Here is a 24,110-nt window from a genome sequence, read left to right as displayed (position 1 = left end):
CTAAAGTCTGTCCACTTTCGGCGCAATTGGAGATCTTCGATATTTTGAACATTTCGGATATCGTGGGATATCGTGTATCGCTACTTTACAAAGGTTATGATTCCGTGACATTAGAATGGATCAGGGACTTGAATGGTGCCTTAGAGATTCACTGGGATATCATCCAGTGTTTCAAACGAATTTTACAAAAATTTTTTATTTAAACACTAGCACGAATTTATTGCGATAAAAAGTATAGTCGGTGAAAATGACAAATGAAATGTTCCAAGTAGAGAAGAAAATAATCAGTGGAAGAGGACGGTCATTGGTCAGACACGATTACGTGAACCAGAAAGGGATGATTATCGAAAGATAATTTTATTGCAATCGTAATTTACATGGCTTGTAAAACGTTAGAAAGTATTTTAAGATAGTATTCGCGATTTGATAATAGACGGGAGCGTCTAAAAACAAAGAAGATCTCTCTTGGTTCAATATTTACGCCAGAACTATGAATCATTCGAAGGTACCCCTGATTTTACTGCCGACACTTTAATCCCATTTCCCCATTTCAGCAAGAGCTATAGCCGTCAGTTAGGATAATCGTAGCTCGATGTTTTTTTCGAAATTGGCCGTTATCCCGAGCCATAAATTTGAAGGACATTGAAGACGCGCGAAAGAATCTATCCCAAAGTGGTCAGGGTAATCTCCGTTATCTTAAGTTGACCCTTCGTTTATGGCTCTTCGAAGAGGCCACTTTCGACTTCTTCATCCGATTTTCTCTGAACTTCCTTCTGTTCGACCAACAGGGTAGATAAGAAGAACGGAATGCGGAATCGCCAGAAATATCACCTTCTTGTTTACCTTATAATCTCGCGCCAAGAATCGTTGCAGCAATCCATAAAAAACGATGTACCGTTCGTTTGTTTGCTATAAAATTTCCAAGAGATGTCTATCAGTTGTCGGTAAAATCAATACTTTGATTGTTCTCGTTGAATTAGTTATTTTTTATCGAACGGGATAATCCGTTTCTTTCTGATAGAAGCCTATATTCATCGGCGTATATAACGCTCGTAATTACAGTTCAAATTTGATAATATTGTAACATCAGCAACTGTATCGGTCCTGTTCCCCAGCATCCTTGTGTACAACGTATGGAATTAGCGGATCGACGTACATACGCAGCGTTGCTTCATTAACGGTGACGTAATTTATTGCCGCGCGGGACAGTTAATAATGATGGGAATTTAATGGCATCGGGAAACTTTGAAATTTCCCAGACAAACGTTAATCATTTTTCGAACGTAGAAATATGCATACCCGCGCTCGAGCAGCATTGTTAATCACAGTGTCACGCGTCAATGAGAAATTAACGTGCCCGTATGGGAAGATACGACTCGTAGGTTAATAAATACTAATTTTTCAAATTTAAACTAATATATGTGCATGCACGATATCCGCGCGATACGAGGTTTCGTTTCGGGTTCAAAAGTAAGTCGAAAATATGGAATAAAATGTCGTCGGGCAGGTTTCATCCGCGGAGACTTTGTGTTTGATTGCGCGCGACTCGAGCAGCAATTAAACAGGATTACCATTTCATGTATGTACTCGTCATGTTCTCGAATAAAGGTACACAGAGGTGATTTCTCCATGGCAGTAGCCAAGTCCATTAAAATCAGAAACTTGCAGAGGCAATAGGAACACAAATGTCTACGAACGCTGTTACGTTCATCAGCGATTAGTCAGATTTCAGAAACCCTTATAAGCGCGTACGTCTTTGGCGAGAATCCGCAGATCCATTTAAAGCGGAGCAACCTATTCCAAATTGCCGCGATTTAAACTTCTTCGAACTGGTCTCATTTAACGAAGCAACGGGGAAAAGTTTCGACACGGGGATGCCGTAAAATTTTTCATTTCGAACCGTGTCCGTATCCGTAACGGAGATCTGGTAGTTAATTCGTTTGGGATGCTCGGTCATCGTGATGGATGTTGTCCGTAAATTTTCGTGGCCCAGCTGCTGCTTCGCCGTCTACCAGTCTAGGATGGAAGGAAAGAACGAGAAAGTGAAACGAAAGGGGAGCAAACAAAAAGGAAAAGGTCCAAGTTCCGGCGGTCCATACGAATCTCTGATTCTGATCCTTGAAAATCCTGGCACATACGATTCTCTGGTTTAAGGCGATCCAGGGGAATCACGGTTATTCGTGGTGGGCTGTCAATAACTTGGCTTTCTCTTCTTCTCTTTCAATTGGTTTGTTCCTTTGGCTCACGTGCTCGGTCGTTCGCTCGCTCGCCTTGTCCGTCATCGCGTGCACACTGAAAGAGATCCATCGACCGGCCGCCGCCTCTTGACTCTCGCCACCCCTTTCTGGCGCAGCCTTCTCGTTTTACACCGTTAAATCCAATTTCAGTTTGCCGCTTCACACTTCCAAAAAGGATCTTGGCGGTAACTCGTCGCAGCCATCGGTGGCCCTTTTCTCGTTTTTCGGCGGTCTCCTCGTGGACGAGTATACTCGATCCCATCCCCGTATAATCTCTTCTCGTTAAGCAGTCCGATCGAACCTTCGAGAGGGTTACGCGCCCCACCGATATCATCTTCTCAGTGGCGAATCGATTTGGGGCAGGACACCGGGATTTTAACTGCTGATGGGGAGACCTCTCACGATGGAATTGAAAATTTAAATTCGTATAAGTTCGTCCGCGTTTCATCGGGTCTCGTCCCTGGTGGAGTTGCTTAATGAAAAATAGACTCGAACCAGAATGAAAGGACTCGAGGGAAAACGTTCTTACTTGGAACGGTACTTGTGGTGCGAAGACGGAGTCGTTTAAGCACCTTTTGCTGCTCGATAATACGAAGAATCGTATTGATAGAGCCAGTAATTCTTTAGCGATGGAACGGACAACGGGTAGATAACGAGCTTACGATCGCAGCTCTAACAAACAATCTCTAGCGTCTAATTAGCATGCGTCGCTTTCGTCTCAGAAATACACTTCTCTAATTGAACGTTTCTTTTGCGTTTCAGGTGACTGGTATCGTCGGACGAGCGGACGTTCTAGCGTGTATCTTCTTCTTGCTGTCGTTTCTTGCTTATCACGGGTAAGTACGATTAAATTCTGGAATTTTAGTCAAGAAAGGAAGATAGCCTTGGTCCGGCTCGCAACATTTCTTTAATACTTTGTTGTAATTGCACGTTGGCTGTGATTAATAACACTCGAGTAATTCGAGAAATCGTGCTGGATTTACATTGTATCAAAGCCATCGGAGAAACGTATTTCAAAGGAGGATACGTTCAGGTGAACGTGACAGTATTATCAAAATCTAATTTTCTTGAACCTTTCGCTCGCGAAATAACTACGTCTGCTGATACGCTCGGAATTTCGTATTATTTCACGTTTCCTATATCCATTACGAACAATTCGTTCGTTCCTTCCTTGTTCCGATCGTACTCGACACAGAGTAATTTTCATCATTCCATGCGAGGAAAACAATTTCATCGTGTACTGCAGTTACGCTCGTCGAGATGGTAACAGAATTAATCATCGTGACCCGCGTATACTATGCCATTGTTGCACGGAGCCGCGACGTCGGTTGCATGTTCAAGTTGTTTGGAACTAAACCAAAGTAAAATCGACTTTTCGTTTAATAATGTAACAAGCAGCGCTGATAAGGTCAACGTCGCGGTCCGTAAGAAATATCGTAAAGGTTCTGGGAAAATTTAAACACGCTGGAATAGAGTTGTTCGGTGTTATGCCTATTGCACCGATCTTTCTATCGATTCGATGGCAAATTTGTTTATTCGTGTAGAATAAAAATGTCTCGCGTGTTACGAGACTATTTGCAGCGTACTTAGTGTGAAATTAGACGTAGGAACAGGTGAAATAATCCCCCCTGGGTTAGAAAAATGTTCAACCTTTTGATCGAGCATCGCTAAATTTCTAAATCAATCTACATCGATTGAAAGTGCATATGTATGTATTATATTCTGGTGGGGTTTATCAAATTACTATACCATACAGAGTGAATGCGATAAATATCGTTAATGGTAATTTTAGGCTTCCAGACTGTTTTGCATTATCCGCAGTTTAAAAGCTTAAATCCAGCAAAGTGCGCGAAACTGTTTACGATCATCTGTCGGTGAAAAAGTGCAACGATTCCTCTCCCCCGTCTCTTTTCCTCTCCGGATGGTTGCGTTCAGGTCGCGAGTAACCTAATAAGGTAGCGTGTCAGAGGCATAATACACCCATAACTCGAGGGAACTTACCGGCTGCACATACATACGTCAGCGACGTCGGGCGTCGCTTAGCGTCGGGACGACGCCAGTCTGACGGCGAAACAGCGGCCCATTCATTCTCGTAAGCACCAGGGCGGGCGGTGTGTGGAAATTATAAACTAAACTAATTTACTCGGGCCTCGAAGCAACACGGCCGCGTGGCTGGCTATGAACGCCGCTCTCGCTCCTCTAAACGTTCCACGGGTCGTTTACATCGATCCTTAACCGTGAAAATATTAACTGCTTACGAGCGATCCTGCGAACTTACCATGAAAATCTTTTTATCGCCGCTGCTAAGAGGATTTCGGTCTTGTGCATGCCAAACGATCTAACGGCCTCGAAACGAGCCGCGAACAAGACGTTTCCTTCGATCGAACGACAGGCATTAGAGAATTATCCCGAGTCTTTTTTAATGTTTTATTCCGAGAAAAGGATCGTGTTTCGTTTGGTCTCGTAGTATAGCTTGCCTTGGAATATCCGGCTGTTTCAAGCGGCTTCAAAGGAACATCTTTCTATACATTTTTCTGTTTGCACGAACGGAGGAAAAACAGCAGGTGGTTTTTGACACAAAGGGGATACTTGGTCGAGTACAGAATACTATTAAAAACAAAGAAGGGGTATTAGACTTACGGGCAATTAACAAATAAAGCGAGAGTAATGCTTCTGATTGGCAGGACGATATACATATACGCGTTGCTCTTCCCCTTTAATTGTTAATTACTCGGAAATTCTCGAGCGAAGAAAGAAACTGATCGTTGGTTGTTCGTTTTAGTTTTACGAGGCGGGCTAATGAAGTAGAAGAGCAGCACGTTTCAAACACTGACGTGTACTTGGGTGAAATTAAATTGAAGAACAAACACAACTCCGCTTCGAAAACTGAAATTAATTATTCTCTCGTCTCGATTCTTTTAACTGTACGGCTCGTTGACCTCGACTGGGGTTTCGTTCGTTTCACCTCTTGCACCGAGAACTCTATACGTTTGCACGTAGTGCGTTCTTCCATGCAAACCCTTGCACCTGTATTCCAAGAATCTATGCTCAGACACGCTTCGCACGCAACCGATATTCCAGGCTAAACATTTACTCGGACTCGCGATCTAAATTCGGGTGAGCCTGAATTTTATTCAAACGTCGTTACGTTGTTGTAAAATGTGCAATGACTCGTTTGACGGTTAGAGAAATGTTCGTCGGGCGGGCACGACTGGAAAATAAAGTAAAAATATTGTCGGCAGAACTCGGATAACAGCTAGCGTAAAATAAAATTCAAGCGTTGATATCGACCAAGCCAACAATTCGCGGATCGTAACGTTTTTACTTCGCATCGTGCTCATTCGAATACACATTGAAATTCGCGCGGGTTTTAGTTTTTCGAGTGGACGCGAACACCGTGAAAACATGATCCAATGAAAAGTAACGTTTCCTGCTCGGCGAAACTAATTTTCACGCGATGCGAGTGTAATTAAACTTGATCCGTTCGCGGCAGACGAACTGCTTGAAACGAGGGGTAGCCCCATTCCGGATATCGCAATCGATACAGGCGTACACCCCCCCTCATCCTCTTTCGGTAGCTAACGGTTCGAACGAACGCGTACTTATCCGGCGTGCACACATTTTTCTCCTCGATGCGAACGGAAAAAGAAACAAATATCGAAAGCGGCGTGAGCCGTGAAAAATACGCAGTATATTGAGAGAAACGAAGGTGGATAGCGCGCAAACGAGCGGGAAAACGGGTGCTCCGGCTAAATGGGCGCCGAACCAGGTCACTGTGTCAACCTCCGGGCTTTTAAGTAATGAATCTCGAATGAATATTCGTATTTAAAAAAAGAAAAAAAACGGGGGAGAGTGAGTTGTACGAAACGTTCGAGAACAAATGTTCCTTGTTCGAAGTCGGTGACACCGTTCGTCGAATTACTGAAACGAATTCGGCCGTTCGCAATGCGAACATTGCGATTCCACTGAATCCTCGGACCTTTAAATTTTCGTTACAAACGGGTGGCTCGTCTGTCTCTTTCGCAAAATTGAATCGTCATCCAGTCGTTAAATTATATTAGTACGCTGAATGCTTTTTTATATGTATAATGCTATTATAATCTTTTATTCTTCTTTTATTCGACCGTATTGTATTGATAATATATAATTTAAAACAATTAAGATATTTAAATCGTAGACATCGACGTTTGAATCGAGTGTCCTTGATTTCAATTCATGTTGCCAGGACAGGAAGTTCTCGGCAGAGTGCACTTGGAACTCGAAAGAACGTTTTGGAAAAGTTTCGAAAAGAAAGTGAAGCTGCGCTATCGACTGCCGCGTCGATCGATTGACTGTCGGATGACAGATAAAACGAGTGTCTCAGAACCGGAGGATTCCATATTCATTCTCCCTTTTCCGCTTCGACTTGGTTTAACCTGTCCTTTCAACGGCTCTCCTTCTTTTTAGCGTAATTGCCGTCCTTTAAATCCAGCCTGAATCGATTTACGTTTCCACGGTAGCGAATTTTCAATTACTCAGATTTTAAATGGCCGACGATTCATGCCCGTTAGACGTCTCGACCGACCATCCCCCTTAGCTTATTAGTTTTACAGCGACTTGTGCACGATCCCCAAAGCGCAAGGACTCTCTCGATTTTTTTTTTCTCGTCGTATCTGAATTTAATAGAGCGCTTAAAAAAATATTCCACAATTTAGTAAGTCGTAATTGTGAGAGAAAATAATTTATTAATACGTAATGGCCTGTTACTTTATCAAACAGCAATTTTCACATCTCGTTATTACGAGATATCTTAGTAATGAATATATTCGGTATGGCATTTTGAAATACATTCTTCGTAACATCGAGACGCAAACGTTAATATCCATTTCTGAGATGCAAAGAGCTCCGCGTTACTCTGCAATAACTTGACAGATTTTCGCAAGCTCCCAGCCATCTCTTGTACTCGTTATCTCGTTATCAGTTTCGAGCCCGCGAAACAGTTCTCGCGGCAGCGAGGCGTCTTTTTCTGGGCAATTACCGCGGCATACCCAATAAGTAATAATTTCAGCGCGTAATCCGTTGTCTTCCGGCGGCAGCATACTGTCGGCTGTTTTTGCCGGGACCCTCGGAACTTGGCGGGCCGCCTCGTTACGTCAAGCTTCCATTAATCTTACTTACGGAGCTTTGATGTAAATTGTAAGAAATGCCGGGCCGCCCTGCCATAGACGTCCTCGCTGTTTTTACGGCCCTGCAGTTCCGCGCTTTTGTCTCCCTGGCGACCTTCTTCGCGTTAACCCGGGACGTCGTCTTCGAAATCCCGAAGGACGTCTTTGCAGCGTATACGACGCTCGACGCAGATTGATGTACGCAGCGGGGAACGCGATCAGGCTGCCATGTCACCGTCCTCGCGACGGCTGAAAATTGTTTGTCGAGGGCTGTTTTGTTTTCGATCGGCCATGAACGAACCATTTTATGCTTCCCTGACACCGATTCGTTCCCCTCCTTTCACGTGCTTTCTAACATTTATTTATAACTTTCCTTACAATATTAACGATACTGTCAGCATTCGACTTCGTATAACTTGGAATATAATCTGAGAGGAAATTTTTAAAAATATAGATTTTAATATAAATAAATAGAACGTATTATGAACTCGAAAACTGAGCAATCGAAGTATCTATTTTTGGACCAGGACGTTAATATTTGAACTCTTTTCTCGCTTTAGATTCTGATTTATCACACCGAGGTATGGGCAGACAGAATTCATTTTTCGTTCCTGGAATCTAGCAAACCAATATTGGAATTGTTTTATCTTTTCTCTGGAAATTCATTCGCCCTTACAGAAAAACTTTTTAAAGATATATTTATTCCACTATCTACTAGTATAAGTTTTAACGGACGAAGAAAAATAATATAAACAAAATGTAACAAACAAGACGAGAATGTATTCTCTCTGCGACGAGTCGAAATATTGTTTTCGAACATACAGGGTACGTGTCCAGAGAATAGCATGGTGGGGATAATTTCTCAGTGGTTTCGAACAGCCAATTAGTTTTGGTCGTTCGTAATCGCGCGGTTCGCATGATACTAAATACATATATCACTGAGAGTAGAATAAACCTCGTATGGTCAGACACCTAGTCGACCAGTTTAACGTTGACGGTACCAATGCACAATTTATTTAAACCTGGTACAATCGCACGGTTTTAAGCCAGTGGAATACGATACAACAGATATCTTATTAATCATTTTAATATAAAAAAATAGACCGTGCAACAAAGAGAACAATGGATTAACTTCAAATACGAACGTATGTATTTGTCTTGCAAGTTTAAATTGAATTACAATGTAGCTGTGGCTGGCTATTTGTAATATTAATACAGCTTTTTACTTGCACAAGTAGAAATAACGAGCAATAGTTGGACGCGCCAGCCGAATGGTAGCCAGTCGATCGCACGCGTATCCGATTTTATTCAATTATCTTGAAAACGAAGCATTGTACGAACAAATTTTAGTCTACGTTTTCGATTTATTTTTCCATATAGAATCATCACGATCACTGGGACTTTCTGTACAAAGAATAGGGAAGATGTGCGTTTCGTTTCGAGCCTATTAATATTCATCTATAGAGTTACGTTGCTGTTAGACGCGTAGATCATACGGGAAACATGAATTTCAAGTCGAAGGTAGAAATTTAATTTAACTCGGGTGTTTGGTACATGTTGCGTTATTGCCTGTGGTTCGAAACAACAGAATTTACAGCACGGATGATTTCAAACTACAAGTTACGTTGCTGACATTAGATTATATTCTATTAAGGATTAACGGACGTGTTTTAAGAGAGGCCGAACGTATAAAGAGAAGATGAATGAAATTTCGAAACGGAACTTGAAACACGTAGGCTGTCGAGTATTTTCTATGTCGTTTCGTTTAACTTTCACGATGTGGACGCGAAATGCATCGTGAACGAAAACCGTGGAAAACGCTCAACGTTGGGAATATTTGACGTTGTCTGACGTTACAAAAGCGTACCGAATAGTTTCATAAATTTCACTGGCACGATGGGAGCTGAAATTAGGAAATTTCAGCGAACTATACGTCGAAATTGCGATGTAATTGCAGTAAAAGTGTAAATATGAAAAGGAAGTCAACTCGTTGTTTAATTCGGTATGAAATGTTAGAGGAAAATGAAACAACTGCCCCCGGCAGAGGGAGAGATTCCATTTTATTTCACGAAAAAAGTCTGTATTTCCACGTTTCCAAACGCGCGATCATTATCACACGTACGTACGTAATTTTCACCTGCCCGCCTTTATATCAGTCTGTTCCTCCGTTCGTCTCGTTAAAAGCGGAATTATCTTACGTGCTTTCGGAGTTTCCACGTCGACGCCACGCTTCAATGATACCCTAATTTAATTTCAAGAAGTTGAAATGGTTTCCAAGAGCCTGCAGCTTTGATCGTGATAAAGAGGGCGAGCTTCTCTTTGTCATTGTTATCGATGATGTAGTACCTTGAGCGTCGTTTCGGTTAGATAGTTGTAAATTCGCTCCACGTTCTTTGTGTGTGCGTGTATTATGCAATAACACACACGTACTTCGTTCTCTATTACAAATTAATGCGACAGACCGCGTCGGAAACTTGAGGTAACCTCGTACGAAAGAAAACCAAACTGGTTACCGTGGTTTATTAAATATGTATGGTAAAATGAACATACAGGTCGTTGAAAACAATGATCCAAAACTCTAAGATATTCGATACGTATTTCTTGATATTTTATGAAAAACACGCATCCACGAAAAAGGAAAATATTTAAAAAGATTTTATGTATTCGCCCTTTCAATTCGATGGATTTGGTCTTCGCTTCGGTGTTAAATGAACTTTTAGCAGAGGCCTGAGAGGGTCGCGTTCTAAATTTAGTAATCCAAAGACTCTGGAATATTAACCACTTTCTCCGTGTTTCCATCTTCAGAATAGATGATCTTTTTAACGAATTAATCGGTTTAAAACTTTAATGGAACAGTAAATCGATTAATTATATTCTTAATCGAATAACAGATGGAATTATTATCGATAATGGAAGTCGCTGGAATTACATTTCTATCCTCTCCTGCACTTACCGAGAAGCGTTCAATAAAGCGTGGATCTTTACTCATGCGTGACGAAGCATTCCAGAAAGTAATCAACATCTCTTCCGTTTGATATATCACGTTCTTTGCTCGCCAATCGATCACGATCTCATAATCGATCGTTCTCGGACCAATTTGTTTCACGCATGGTAAAAGAAGGAAGAGTATCAATCTGCCTCTATTGTTTCGTTGGCACTTTTTTCTAGTGGCGTACCGCTAATAATTGTCCAGGTAAATAAATCGGTCGAAAGGTGTACGGAGGCGGCTCGTCCCGTGCGGACGGGGCTTTACTCTGCGCAAATAAAACTGCGGCACGCACTGCGCAGCCTGCATCGCATGCATAATTTAATAAAGCTCGTAGCTCAGCCGCGGCGAAATATTTATTTGCCGGAGCTGCAAGCACGAACCGTGGCGCGATTTCGTTCGTGACGGGATCCGGCCGTCCGCCTCGAACTTGAAACGCGAACGTTCGAACGAGCACCGCGAGAAGTCCGCGCAGACGATTTAATCGTTCGTTGCGCGCCGCCGACGCGGACGATGCGTGCCCCTTTCCTACCGATCGATCGCAACTGGCCCGCTTTATCGCGTATTCCTTTTTCCCGGCGACGATAAAACTAAATTACGCGGCATTACGATCGCGTGGCACTCGCCCGCGCTTAACTCGCCAATCTTTGCCTTTCCTTTGACCGACACCTGCTCAATATGCAAAACGGTAATTGGCTTTTCTCGCCCCTCGGCGAACATTACCGTCGGAGGTTCCTCGCGTTTTTCCACTCATTATCGTCGATCTAACTCGTTCGTTTTCGGCCTGTTCGGACCTCTGTTCGACGGAAACCAGACCAAAGCGCTATCTTCGCATTTGCACAACGCGTCCAAAGTCTCGCAACTTCCCCTCGGGTTATGAGGCTTTAGAGGCGTGGGGGCCAGAAGTGTAAATTAAATGTTTCGGATTTGTTTTGGTTGCAGGCAGCAGACGGCTTACGTGTGGAGCAGCGTGTGCCTGGGAGCGCTATCGATGTTAGCCAAGGAAACCGGCATTACTGTTTTGCCTCTAAACCTTCTTTACGACCTCTGTCGCTCCTGGCATTCAATCAAGAGGTAAGCGTTTAAGCGGCGCTCGGTCGTAGAACAGTTTGGAAACGCGACACGTGCCTTTCCTCCAATAAATTCCGATATAAGCAACACTGTCTTCCGGCGAATCGTATCTCCCGTGAGTTTACGCGACGTCACCTGTCCCTGTCGCGGTTTATTTCTTTCTAACGAGACCGTAGCACCCGACCAACGAACAGATAAGTTCCGCTCGCGCAGGATATTACGAATCCGGTCTGATTTACGTAATGGTGTCTTTTTTTACAAAGATTAACAGCCTAAAATCTTTTCTACTCTCGACCAATTCTAGTCCATACCGCTCGGTTAATCTGTCATCGCGTATCACTCACCGCGTACAATTATCAATGATTATATATATTAACTTCGATTGTTTCACGAGCGAATCTCGTTTTGTGCGTCTTCTAAATATGTTATTACAGTAAATTTCTTATTAGAAAATAAGCTCGATCAACGCGATCGTTAACTTGACATGCAAATTAACGTTGTTTACGAAGGTAGATTGTGTTTCTAAACACAGCCTTTCGATGTTGGACATTATCAACATGAGATGCCTATTAAGCTCCGTATGCTTATACATACAGGGCGTACCATGCGCGAGTGATATCGCGAACGTTTATTCGTACTCTACTCGTAACGTCTTCCAAGTTTCGACGAACCTCTCGTACTTTATTCCGTGCAATTTCGATCGCAATTTCCCGTCCGCACGATCTCTTTCGTATCCTCGAAACAATGAAAATCTTTATTCCCTCGGAGAGAGCAACAAATAAAGCACATTCAATCGAGGCTCATAAACTCGGCGCGTTTCGCGAACAGACTATTTAAAATTGACGAGCAACTCGCGAAACGAGAGCGCAGAATTATCCTCTCGGACTCCGTCGCGACAGCGAACTTTAAGCACCTTTAAACGTGAAATATAAAATCATAAAACCGCGCAACCCCGCCAAACGTAAAACGCGAATTTCATTTTACGCAGAAACATCGCCCCAACTCTTCTTACACCGTGATTTCCATGAAACTTTGCACGACTCAATTGCCAGAGAAATAAACGTACAATTTTCTATAATGCGTAAATTTCGGTTTTAGTTGTAAATTTCATTTAGAGTTGTATCGTAACTTTCGGTATACTCTGTTTAGATTACATGGCAATCGGTGTATTATAGTATTACAGGAACAATTTGTATTAGAGTTGAAATTACGAGTGAAAATTACGGGCTAAATCCGCCAAAATGTTTAAAGTATGTATAATAGATAACATATTTGAGAACATGTTGGGGAATTTAATTAAAACTACAGTATGTTACCTTTATAATAATTGTGCACGCGGCGCTGCTTGAAATTAAATTGTACAATCGGAGGCTTAGCTACGAAAAACATTTAGTATTATTTAAAGTACAAATTTCTAAATAAATGTACGCCACTTTTCATAATTGCTATTTATTTGTTACGTCGACGGGCACGTTCTTTAATATTAACGTCAGTTCCGAAATTGGCTCGTGACATTTACCGGGGTTACCTTCTTACGTTCCAGATCTATTTTTGAAGCTAGATGGAACGACGATTCAAGGCACTTCTCTCGGCGCGCTGCAACTTTACTCGTTTCGGTGAGTTTAACTGAAAATTCACAAATATGACTGTCAAAAATTATGCTCCAAGATAAACTGAGAATACCTTAAAATCAATGAATACATGCAAGACCGACCTCTTCTTTTGCTTGTTTTGAAAATAGAAGCAACCTGCTACTACTTTCTTAAAAAGCGTCAGATTATTGGTAGAACTTAACAAGGAAACTCCAAGGAAGATTTCTCACGGGTTTTAACGAAACTTTTTACGTAGATAAGGAACAGAAAATATAATAATGTCTTAATTATACTTGAAGAAAGTACGTGTACAAAGTAATGTAAAAGACGAATCTCAGCTGCACTGCTATCAAGTCCAGCAATAAAAAGGAAGAAAATGGAAAGGAAAGTTACGGATGCTGAAGATTCTTGAATAGATTTATGCGAGAGAAATTAAGGAGAAAAAGTAACGAAACGAAACCGCTTCCATACGTTTCCTGCATCGGATTGACGTTTGGAAATTCACCTAATATTTCGAAATCATGGAATTCCGAGGTCCCTGTACCAAACAATTACCAAAGTCAAAACTTTTTGACTCGGAAATAAACAGTTTGCATGGGTAAAAATTAAACCCTTTATCGCTATCAGGAAACAATACTAGATTTCTACGAAAATCCATATCTCTGCTCTTTCAGCGATCATTAATGTCACGTAAAAGCCATTATGCGTTGGAAACAATGCGTGAAACTGAAGGGTAGGAACAACCGCGGCGCGGCGTTCCGCCGCGATCGACCGTGACGAAGAAACTTTAGCGAATTTTCAAGCGTACCGAACAAAACCTACGTTCGTATTTATTCGAACCGTTTGCCGTCGTAGCTGACCGTGTAAACGATTCCCGTCATAATTCCGCGGAAATGTTCCACTGTATTCCCAGTTGAAAATGTTTTCGAGTCCGCCGCGACAGGCATTGGTTGGCTGCATGCAATTTCAATTTTATTATCGTCGAGTCAGGCATAGCCGGGAATTTCCTGGACGGTGTCTAGAGAGCGAAGGCTATCGGTTCCGAACGAAAATAAATGGTTAAATCGATCTATCGACTTTTCTCTACAACTTCATTGGCCAACAGAAGTATAGACATTGCCGGTAATACAATAACGACAAAGCCATTATGGTATACCACTCGCGCCCCTCATTCGTCCGCAAATCATGCAGGGCTTCTACATGCATACGTACTATATCCGATCGAGCAGCGAGCTAATAACGTGGAACGGAACAAAAATTATAAACCAGCCTCTCGGCTATAAATAAAACGATGCGTACCTTTTCTTTTCTTCTTCTTTGAATCAGCAGAATAGGAAAACCAGAATATTGTCATTTTTGTGAAAGTGAACTACCCTCTTACGCGCACACTTGAAAGTCTTATTCTTCTATTGCTCTTCCGGCTCCTGTATGTATAATACTTTGAAAACTCTATTGTCCAATATTTAAGTTCGAGCAGTTTAACGGAGATCGAAGCAACAGCACATAACTTTCGAATCGTGCGTAAAGATTTATCGTCGCGGGGAACAAGTTGTCCGGACCTTGAAGATCCCTGGCTGCCTTGCGTGTACTCGCAAACGGTCGCAGATTCGCGTCGTTAATTCTTAACGACCTATACATTCTCTTTTTTATCGTTTGCTCGTAGCTGGCCGCCGATGTTTGCCGCATCTCAACCCTTAAGTATGTTTAACGATCGTTAACGCATGTGCACTCGTCGCGGGCAGTTCTCCTTTACGATCGCGAAATATAAATTCCGTACCCTCGAACTGTTAAGCGAGCTGGCAAATTTTTGATCGTCGAACCTCGTCGAATGCAGTCGATTGTCGACGGAAGCGTGTCTATAATGGCACTTCCTTCGACGCATGAATTTATTGGAATACGCCTAGTAATATTGTGAGATATCGAGAATGAGGAGGAATAGAACTTTTATGGATATTTCGATATGTCAAGAAACGTATGTACATACAAGGCAGCGGTTTTCAAACTTCCTTCACCGCGTACCAATCAATATAATGAATATTTTTACGCACGAAAACATTTATTGCTAGAAAATGTTTCGTATGAAATGGAAAAAGTTACTCCCTTCCCTTTCCTCGCTACAATCTACCCTAAATATGTATGTTTTTCCCCTTACGGTTCGACGTCCAGTACGGACATGTAGAAAAGATTCCCTTAATCAACCCTTGAATAATATAAGAAGCTATAAAACGTATCACTCTCGTGTCACGTTGATTATTTCTATTGTGGTGAATTGATTTGAACCATACATTCTCGAAAACTATCGTTAAATCTGTCGAGTACACACGGAGGAATTCAAACTGTCTTCGTGACGTCGCTCAAGTTTCTCTAAACTAATTCGAAACTGTTTGAGCCTTGATCGATTCAGGAAGCTTTCGCTATACCGCGGTAAATATCATTATTATGAATTTCCCCGTTACTAATTGATAACAAAATGTATTATGCAAGTGGTTAATTAGTTTTAATTAAGACAATATAACGACCGTACGTTATAAATTATGCATAACAGACGGTGGATGCGGGAGCGAACTTTATTAGAGATTCATTGATTTAATTAACGAGTGTGTCGTGCTATATAGATAGAAGCGTCGTTGGTTATAAATCGCTAGAAAATCTAGCTCTGTTTTTAACGTAATTGATTCCTCGCAGTTTTACAACGACTCGTAATTTGTATCGTACATGGAAAGTGATGGAAGTGTATAAAATATCGCGCAACCGATAGGAAGTCGAGGGTGCGCACGGAACGTGGTCTGACCGAACACGATTTCGAGTTATGCTAATTTATGTCAAGAAAAGGAGGGGAGGCGTGCGAGCACAACCCTCGCAAGCAGGACCCCACGCATACTTGACTCCTTTTCCACCCTCCTCGTTCTTGTTACCTATTACCATTTACGCGTTCCAAGATATACAGGGTGTTCAGCCACTTCTGGGAAAAATTTGAATGGGAGATCTGAAAGTCAAAATAAAAAAAAAATTTCAAGTCGTCCTGGAAAAATTATTTTCGGTTGCGGGGGTCAATTACAATCATTTTTTATGAATACATATACCCCCGAAATCCTACGCACTTTTTAGAAAAAAATTCCTTTTTAAGGACCATCGAATTTTTGAAACGCAAAACATTTAAATATTTATATTCGATCGTCGGGGGCGTCAAGTTCGCGATCGTGCGGTAACTGGCAATTTAGATGTACTGCTCCTCGGTAAAGCAAACGACCGAGTATAACTTGAAACTTGGCGTATCGCAGTGTCTACTTAATCATAATACGGAATAGTTGTAACCGCTTCATCTTTATTCGCAATCTTTGAAACAACTTGTACGGTCGTGAAACTTTGCGCAGCGAATCAATTATCAATGTAGATGGAAGTGTACGTTTGCTTTGGCCATGCAGTATTTGCCTATGGATGTAGCCGAAGGCACGTTATGGTCGCTTGAAACGTAACAGACGTAATCGATAAGCCAATACATTACGGATACACATTGTTGACTGATTCTACATCAATTTGCCCGTTGTTAGTCGAATGGTTTACCGCTCAAATCTTACCTCGGGGTTTCAAATTATCCTCGGGCCGTCGTCGGCGCAATTATAATTTTGTACGCCAAGTTAACACGTCGTCCGGAACTGGTTTAGCTTGCTAACAATCGGAACGTGTAAATAACGTATTACACGGTCGAACGTTTGATTGATAATTCGGAAAGGCAAGGTTGCATCCAACGAATTTATCCTACGGATACTATTCTTTCGGTACTTTATATTTTTGCAAATATTGCGCTTGGGTATTATCAATTCCAACGTATTACTTTTTTATCGAGGTTAAATAAGAAATAAAATATTTCCCCTGTTCTACAAGCTTTTATTCAAATATTAACGTTATTGTCCTGAAGTATTAAGGCAAAATTCAAAGTAAGGATAAAGATACATTGTATTTCATAAAGCATGCCGACGATCGGAGTCAGCCACTCGGCAAAGTGTATTGAATTCGTTTCAGCATCATTAGTTCCCATTAGTCTTGAATTCTCAGTGCTTACCATTGTGTTGCTCGTTACGTATTTAGGCGATTTTACGCAAAACAGCGATGAAAGTTGCGACGTTATTATATGAAAATTCACTCCAGAAACGACATGAAACGGTGCTCTCGTAGAAACGGTGAATTCGAATCCTTTGTACTTATATACATATAAGTATAATGACGAAGCAACGTCTGTAGTATTCATTATACAAGCATTAAATATTAAGATTGGACGAATCGCAGGTAACGAAAACGAAGATCGAGGATTATGAAAAGGATGAAAGCGAATCGGCAAAGGAGTTGCATTTAGTACGCTTTGCGACTTTGGTGCAATTGCCATGAAAAATTTGATAATTATGGAACTATATTACCAGCAGCGGGTGAAAAGAATGAAAGAAGGGAAGTAATACTATAGTACCGAACAGTAATCGCGTTTCCATTCTTCGATAGATTTAAATCTCCGTCAATATTTCATGGTGTTGGTGTTTCTCGGATCGAGAACGGTAACCGAACAAAGCGTACATCCATAAAGGAACGTAACTCCCTCCGGCATCTGGCGGAAAAATAAGACGCGTATCCCGCCAGCTGATCCGACCGCATAAAAATACGCGTACGGTGTTCCTCGACGAAAAATATATTCCTCGGCGCGTCGACCGTGGGTTATATTATAATACCACCCTGGGGTGCCACGGAAAAGCTAACAAGAGAGAATTCCGGCCGTATAGGTATACGGTCCGCCGACTCTGACGTTTCGTGCGCATCAGATATTTACCGAAATTGAATTTCCGTCCCGCTCTACCGTGTTCCGTGGGGTCACCCCGGATGGCCCCGGTGGCGACGTAATACAATATTCCGGGCAACCTCCATCCGCCGAAACGCGAAGACGCAGTGGCTGGTAAGAACGAGAGGCGATGTTCGACCTCGTGTACACGAGACGTCGAGGACCGTGACGTGTATCGAGGGTGTGTACACACGTACGTTAGACGGGGTTTCAGAAGGATCGTCGTATTCACGGTGTCGGGCACGATCGAACAAGATGCGAATACCTTCGATTGGCAGATATTGTCCAGTCCTCGAAGCCTTCGAGAACCTACTCGGACCCCCTATCTGTCGGATAGCCAACAATGCTCCGGATCCAGAGGGATATCGAGAAAAAGGGTTGGGTCTGGGTTCTCCGATGAAATGGAAGGGTTACGCGTAAAGAGTTAGAGCGGCGTTCGTTCGGATGATCGGTTTGCGGATAGAAACCAACCAAAAGATTGCGTAAGAGTTAAGAATAGCAATACTTTTCGTGCAACGGAGCTGGATGGGTATTGCAAGAAGCGAGAGTTACATGCTCGAATTATCACCGGAAACCCATTCTACGGATACAAAAAAAGAAAATGTTTGTACCAAACACGACGACATAAAAATTGGGCAACTGCCAATGGAGAAGTTTTTGAGGCTTTCGGTCGAAAGGTATATTTGTCGGATCAACAGGCGAACGACTGTTTGACCGATGCTTTTTGCTCTTGGTTTTACGTGTAATAAAAATAGATGCAGCGTTAAAGAAAGAAGAAGAATGGTACGTGTGATATTGGACACACGCGTAGATAAATAAAGAAATAAATATATCGTTTGACGCAAAGCCAGAAAGGAAAATGTCTGCACAAACGTGTGCTAGAAACAATTAAAAGATGCACGTTATTAAAGGATTACTTTTATTTACAGTTTGGTGTGCTGCTGGTTGTGCGACTTGCTCTCCTTCACGGCGCTCTACCAAAGTTCTCGCCGCAGGATAATCCGGCAGCTTTTCATCCCTGTTTCCACGTCAGGTGAGTATCCGCATAAGTCCTTTATGCTACGCGGGTAGTAGCGTGGTTTACGATTACAATGTTTTTATATTCCCAGCGATTGCGGATGCATGGAAACAGTATATTGTTGGTGGCGGTCCGAAAGTAACGGGTCGAATAAACATCAAACGAGATTTCGAATTCGCAGCCATTAGTTCGGGGGTTTCACACGATTTCAAGATAGTGACAATTTAATAGATATCACCTTGAAAGCTTTATTAATTCATTTATTATGTAATATCGTGCGTAAATGGAGGGGTAGTTTCTTTGTAACACTGCTTTGGGCCGTGCTTCGAGCAACGTCTCCATGTTCGGAAACGTTGGTCGAATCCGTCAACGACGACGCAGTATCCCGATTCGTGGCCGAGTTAAACCGACCTCCTCAACTTTTCCGGTTGGATGCTCTCTGTTTGCCCGTTCGAAGGTACAAGGGAGCGTTTCCCAACTTTTTCCGTGGTCGGAAGCGGATCGTGGCTGAACTATTGTTCGAACTAAACCAAAGAAACGTAAAACCACAAATGTAAAAGACATCGCTGGCATCTATCTTGCGATTGAAAGTGCAAGAAGAGAATCGTGTATACATATATCGTTAGCATGAAACGTACGAACAAGACTGCTACAGGCTTCTGCGTCTTGAAAGACAAGAGAGCGAAACTCGATCGCGATTGGGAACCCCTGGCATAAGGACGCAGGAAAGGGAGGAACGGAATCCTGACTCGCTGCGTCGGTATCGTCAAAGAGCGTAAGCTCGTGCAACTTTTCAAAAAATTCCGTAGGTCGACTGGCGGAGGGAACACACTTTCAAGAAGCAGTACGCTGGCAACAGCAGGAAAGGCCCTTTCTTCGATGGCCGATCATTTTCTTGCCGGCTTCTTTGAATGTTGCACGCCTGTTCGTTCGTACTGCGTGGTCTGGTGCATACGTTCACCTTACCCAGACTGCTTCTACCATCTGGAACTGCATAGAGAACTGTATCGACTTTACGTCCACCACAGTTTAGTCGAGGTGCTGGTAAAAGGCATGGAACTGCAGTTAATTGATGATGGACTAGGTATGCAAGCTCCCACATAGGTTCGTATCTTTTTGAAACTTCGACAAATTGTAGTTAAACGGATCTTTAGTTATACATATAAATACAACTTGAAGCCACAAAGTATTCTTCTGGGTATCAAATATTACTATTTCTGACATGTTATATGCAAAAGGCAAGGTGAGAGGCATCGCATGGACCATATACGGCGATACAGTGTCGCAGTAATCGAAGAAGGCAAGTACAAGGAGAGCGAGACTTGGAAGTTTTCGAGGTACGAATAAAAGATGATGAGACAAATGTAGGATACGAAGACGAAAGTTGGAAACTTACGACACGTCGGTCAAAGCTCCAAACTTGTTGCGAACGAAGTCAAAGATTTTCGAAACTAAAAACAGAATTAACGGAGCTGAAAATAATATAAAGTTTCTCTAAAAGTAAAGTAAATTCAGACAGCACGAAAAACGTGTGTCTTTGGATTTAAACTTGGACCATTAGACGTGTACCGGTATTCTGTCAGGCTCTGTTTCTACTTCCTATATCGCGGCCCTAAATCTCGATGGCTCCGATGTGTATAACATTTCCATATCATCGCATACCGAACAGTGATTACAAACGCAATGAAATTCCGTAACATAAATGTTTAATGCGAAGAGCCCAAGGGCAGACCCCTAAGGAGCATCGCGTGTAACAGACTGTGAAGAGGTTGATTATGGATCAAGGATATCCGTTAAATTTATCGAAAAGCCAAGGCTATGTAAATTTGTAAACGATATATCGGAATATCGTAGTCGGGTGGTGGGTAAGCGAGTTTTAAGGAATAAAAGAAATTGCGAGAGTGATAGTTTCGGTATTGTTTATGGGAACTATGAGAAGATCAAGGTAGAAGAAAGCAAGTTTCTTATCTCGTGCAACAACTAAGCCCTGATTGCGATGTTGTATGGCCAGGAAAGTTTTGTTTGAAATGGTTTCGCGAGAAAGGGGTGGCAAGAAAGAGGGTGGACGCGAACCGGGCTCCCGATGGTCGAGGGAAAATTCCGAAATATACGACTCGATTTTACGGTTCGACGGACGCGTCCGGCGAATCCGATTCCGCTATCTCCCCGAAGACTGACGATATCGACTGGACCCCCGGTAGCTATCGCGTCGCGAGAAAGGGATATGTCCCGGTGGTTTACGCGGCCGGGAAAATAGAACTGGTCCCGATGTAACGCTCCATTTCAATATCTCGATATGACGCGATACGCTTCCTCCTCGGGCAGGCCGGTTCGCGTTCCGCCGGAACGGTCCGCGCGCCACTTCCGCCGGTATCCACGGAAGAATTATTGTATTATTCGAGGAAGAGGAGGAAAATGTGCTCGATCCGCTTTCAATTCCGTGGCTCCGTTTTTGAGCGACTGTTTGTCACGTAACGCGGCCGGGACATCGTGTGACGTTCGACAACGAATGACCATGGAAACCGATAACGCGATCGTGTTCCCGATTCCCGGATTGCCGTTCCAGCTGGACTTGGAAATAAATATTATATTTTATTCCTTGTACGTTTCATTCGCAACAAGACCAAAGGGGCATTCTAGTCCCCTTGATACCAGGTGTAACGTTTAAGCTCCGAAATAACGTTCGTTGTTATGCCCTTCCTTGTTTACGATCGAAAAGACGCAGGAACGCCGATCTTCGTTCTTTTCAATCGCAAGATTTCGACGCGACGCTCGCGTGTCCCCGGCCTTAACGTTTGACCGACAGTGTTTACAACGGCTGTTGCGTAGCGACACCGAGTTGGGCGAGAAACCATTTAGGCACGCTTCGGAAAGACATTCCCGAACCGCAGTTAACGTCAGCTACGCGACATGGTGACACATTCCGGACATCAGTTCGACAAACGGGGCCATGACGCGACGTGACGCGACGATCGTAAATTAGGAGACATCGTGAATCTCGTCCTGTTTCCTTCAAGTACTTACCTTTCTGGACGTATTCCTTGGCTTTTTATCGCTTCGGTGACCCATCTTCACGCGTGCTGCCGCTATTTTCACATCCAGCAATTGTAAGTAATGTTTTCCAATAGCATGATACGCGGGGTACAGTATCTTTCCAAAGGAAAAGAAAGAACCCAATTAATCAGGATGGCATCGAGTAAAACGCATTAATATCTCCGCGACGGATTTATGCTTTTCATCAGATTCCTTCGTAGCGGAGTTCTATATTTCCAGAGAATCGTTTCCTGTCCAATCTGGAAGTTGGTAGGTTGGGGAAAAAGCCTTCCTCGTTACCCGTCGATGCGAAAATCAGGCAGCAAAGAATGGCGGCTTTACTTAGCGGAGGAAGCACGGCCGGGGCAAGACGTTGGATAATTTTAGCATATTGAAATATTGTTTCGTTCTTTTCGTTCCGTACCGTTCGGTTCGGCTGTATCAGCGTATCGGAACGGTCGCGTTTCCGCCTTGAGCTCTGTTCCCGTATTTATTCTTTTTTCCTCGGCTGTTACCGCTCCCAGGATCTCTCGCTCCTTTTCTTCCTCGGCAGCCAACCGAGCGGAGCGACGCGACGGGAGTCGGCGGGCTTCTGCCGGGGTTAGAGAAGATATTATGCGAAATACTTTCTGCCTGGCTTCCGTGAACCGGCCGGGAATACTTTATGAGATGTATAATTTGGCCGGATGTACCGTCGTTCCGCGAAATTTACGATCGTTCGAGCCTACGCCGAACCAACCTTGGTGCTCTGCAACACGCCTGCCCGGTGGGTTCGCCACGTTTCTCTATCCCGACGATTCTCACCGCCCGCTACTCTGGCTTCGTATATGCGACAAGGCCGACACGTGTCCCGTGGATGACTGTGCAACTTGAGGAAATTCGAGCACGATATTTCGTTTTCCGGCCGTCCCGTTAATATCGCGCGACCCAGAAAGATTTGCGAAATTACTTCACCATCCGGACGGTATGGATGAGGCCGGATGGCCCTGGATAGCTGTCGCGTAGTTATTACGGGATAAAGAAGAACCTTTACCCTGGATCCAGCGCTTTAACGCCGTTTCGCGCTTCCATATTGCGACTCGGGAGAATTAACTTTTATGGGTCTTCTCTTGATCGTACGTGCTGATGTATCGCACATTGTAGCATTTGTACAGAGAGTTTCATTTTTCCGGTGAACCTTCCTCCCGCATGCTACGTGTATTTTACGACTTCCCTTTTCTGCATTTTTATTTATATCGAGGTATTTCCATTGCCAGCCGTTGGCAACGCTTTTAAAGAAATTACAGTTTTTAATCCAAGCAGTCGCACACAAAACTAAAAAAAAGTTTAACGTATACATCAGAACCTTTCAAGGAATTTGAAATCGAATCGAATAGATTTTATTCGAGCCTCGTGGAAGGGTGAAAGTGGTCAGCGACTACGGTGTTTAAGCGTAGAAATTGGAGAATCGAAACGCTTAAAGGTGTGCGTTGCCACCACGGTCTCTTCTATTTTACGCGGGATATCTGGCGGCGGTGATTAATCCCACACGATTACCTACCACCCTGTCTAACGTATCTCGTTCCAGCGGCGCGCAATGATATTACAACCCTCTATCGGCGCGGAACCGAGCCGTCGCTTTCGCGTAAAATATTAATGGCGGTGGGTGCTGCTGTCCGTCGGAAGCCGGGGTTCAATGTGTTCCGAGTGTTTCGCATATCGAACAAAGCCCTCGTGAATTTTCGCCGAGATCCTCGTTTTTACCGGCTCAGCGTAGAATGGTACCCGCCCAAAGGAAAATAAATGGTTGCGCAATTGAATTTGGTTTTCGATGGAATTGACGATGGAAACGTATAAACGCTTTTCGAGGGGGGCTGTTCAATTTATAGGCTTTCCCTTTCTTTTGTAAGCGTGGAATTTGTTCGTTTCATAATAGAACAAATATTTCTTCGGTTATTTGCTGTGCAAATTAATATTCCGTGTAACAATTTTTGCCGTTGAGGCGTGTCTCGAGTACGCGTTGGTCGTAAAATTTCCCGCAAATATTAGCTTAATGCGTTTGCATCGAGTCGAGGATAACCAACGTAATAGGCAGCAGCTTTTTACGATTTACAAACTATTCAAAGGGACTGAAAATTCACATGTTTCTTACATTTAATGTTCTCGCCGCGAGCCCGGTTTATAACCGAGTATACAACGTTATGAATAGTGATTCACGTGCGCAA

At 43.0% G+C, this 24,110-nt stretch overlaps 1 protein-coding gene across 1 annotated transcript in view; it reads left to right on the top strand.

The window, feature by feature from the left end:
- The window catches only part of LOC122399531 (protein O-mannosyl-transferase TMTC1-like), a 175,617-nt gene that overhangs the window by 91,540 nt on the left and 59,967 nt on the right, over positions 1-24,110 (top strand). The window contains exons 3-6 of the mRNA XM_043400274.1: positions 3,000-3,073; positions 11,310-11,441; positions 12,982-13,054; positions 18,785-18,888. Of these exons, the coding sequence (XP_043256209.1) occupies positions 3,000-3,073; positions 11,310-11,441; positions 12,982-13,054; positions 18,785-18,888 (383 nt within the window). The remainder of the gene's footprint in view (positions 1-2,999; positions 3,074-11,309; positions 11,442-12,981; positions 13,055-18,784; positions 18,889-24,110) is intronic.

Source organism: Colletes gigas, unplaced genomic scaffold, assembly GCF_013123115.1.
Source record: "Colletes gigas isolate AHSC1104 unplaced genomic scaffold, ASM1312311v1 Colletes_gigas_Sc00013, whole genome shotgun sequence".
Classification (NCBI taxonomy): domain Eukaryota; kingdom Metazoa; phylum Arthropoda; class Insecta; order Hymenoptera; family Colletidae; genus Colletes; species Colletes gigas.
Note: the sequence above shows the minus strand (reverse complement) of the source record. Positions and strands in the feature narration are given on the sequence as shown.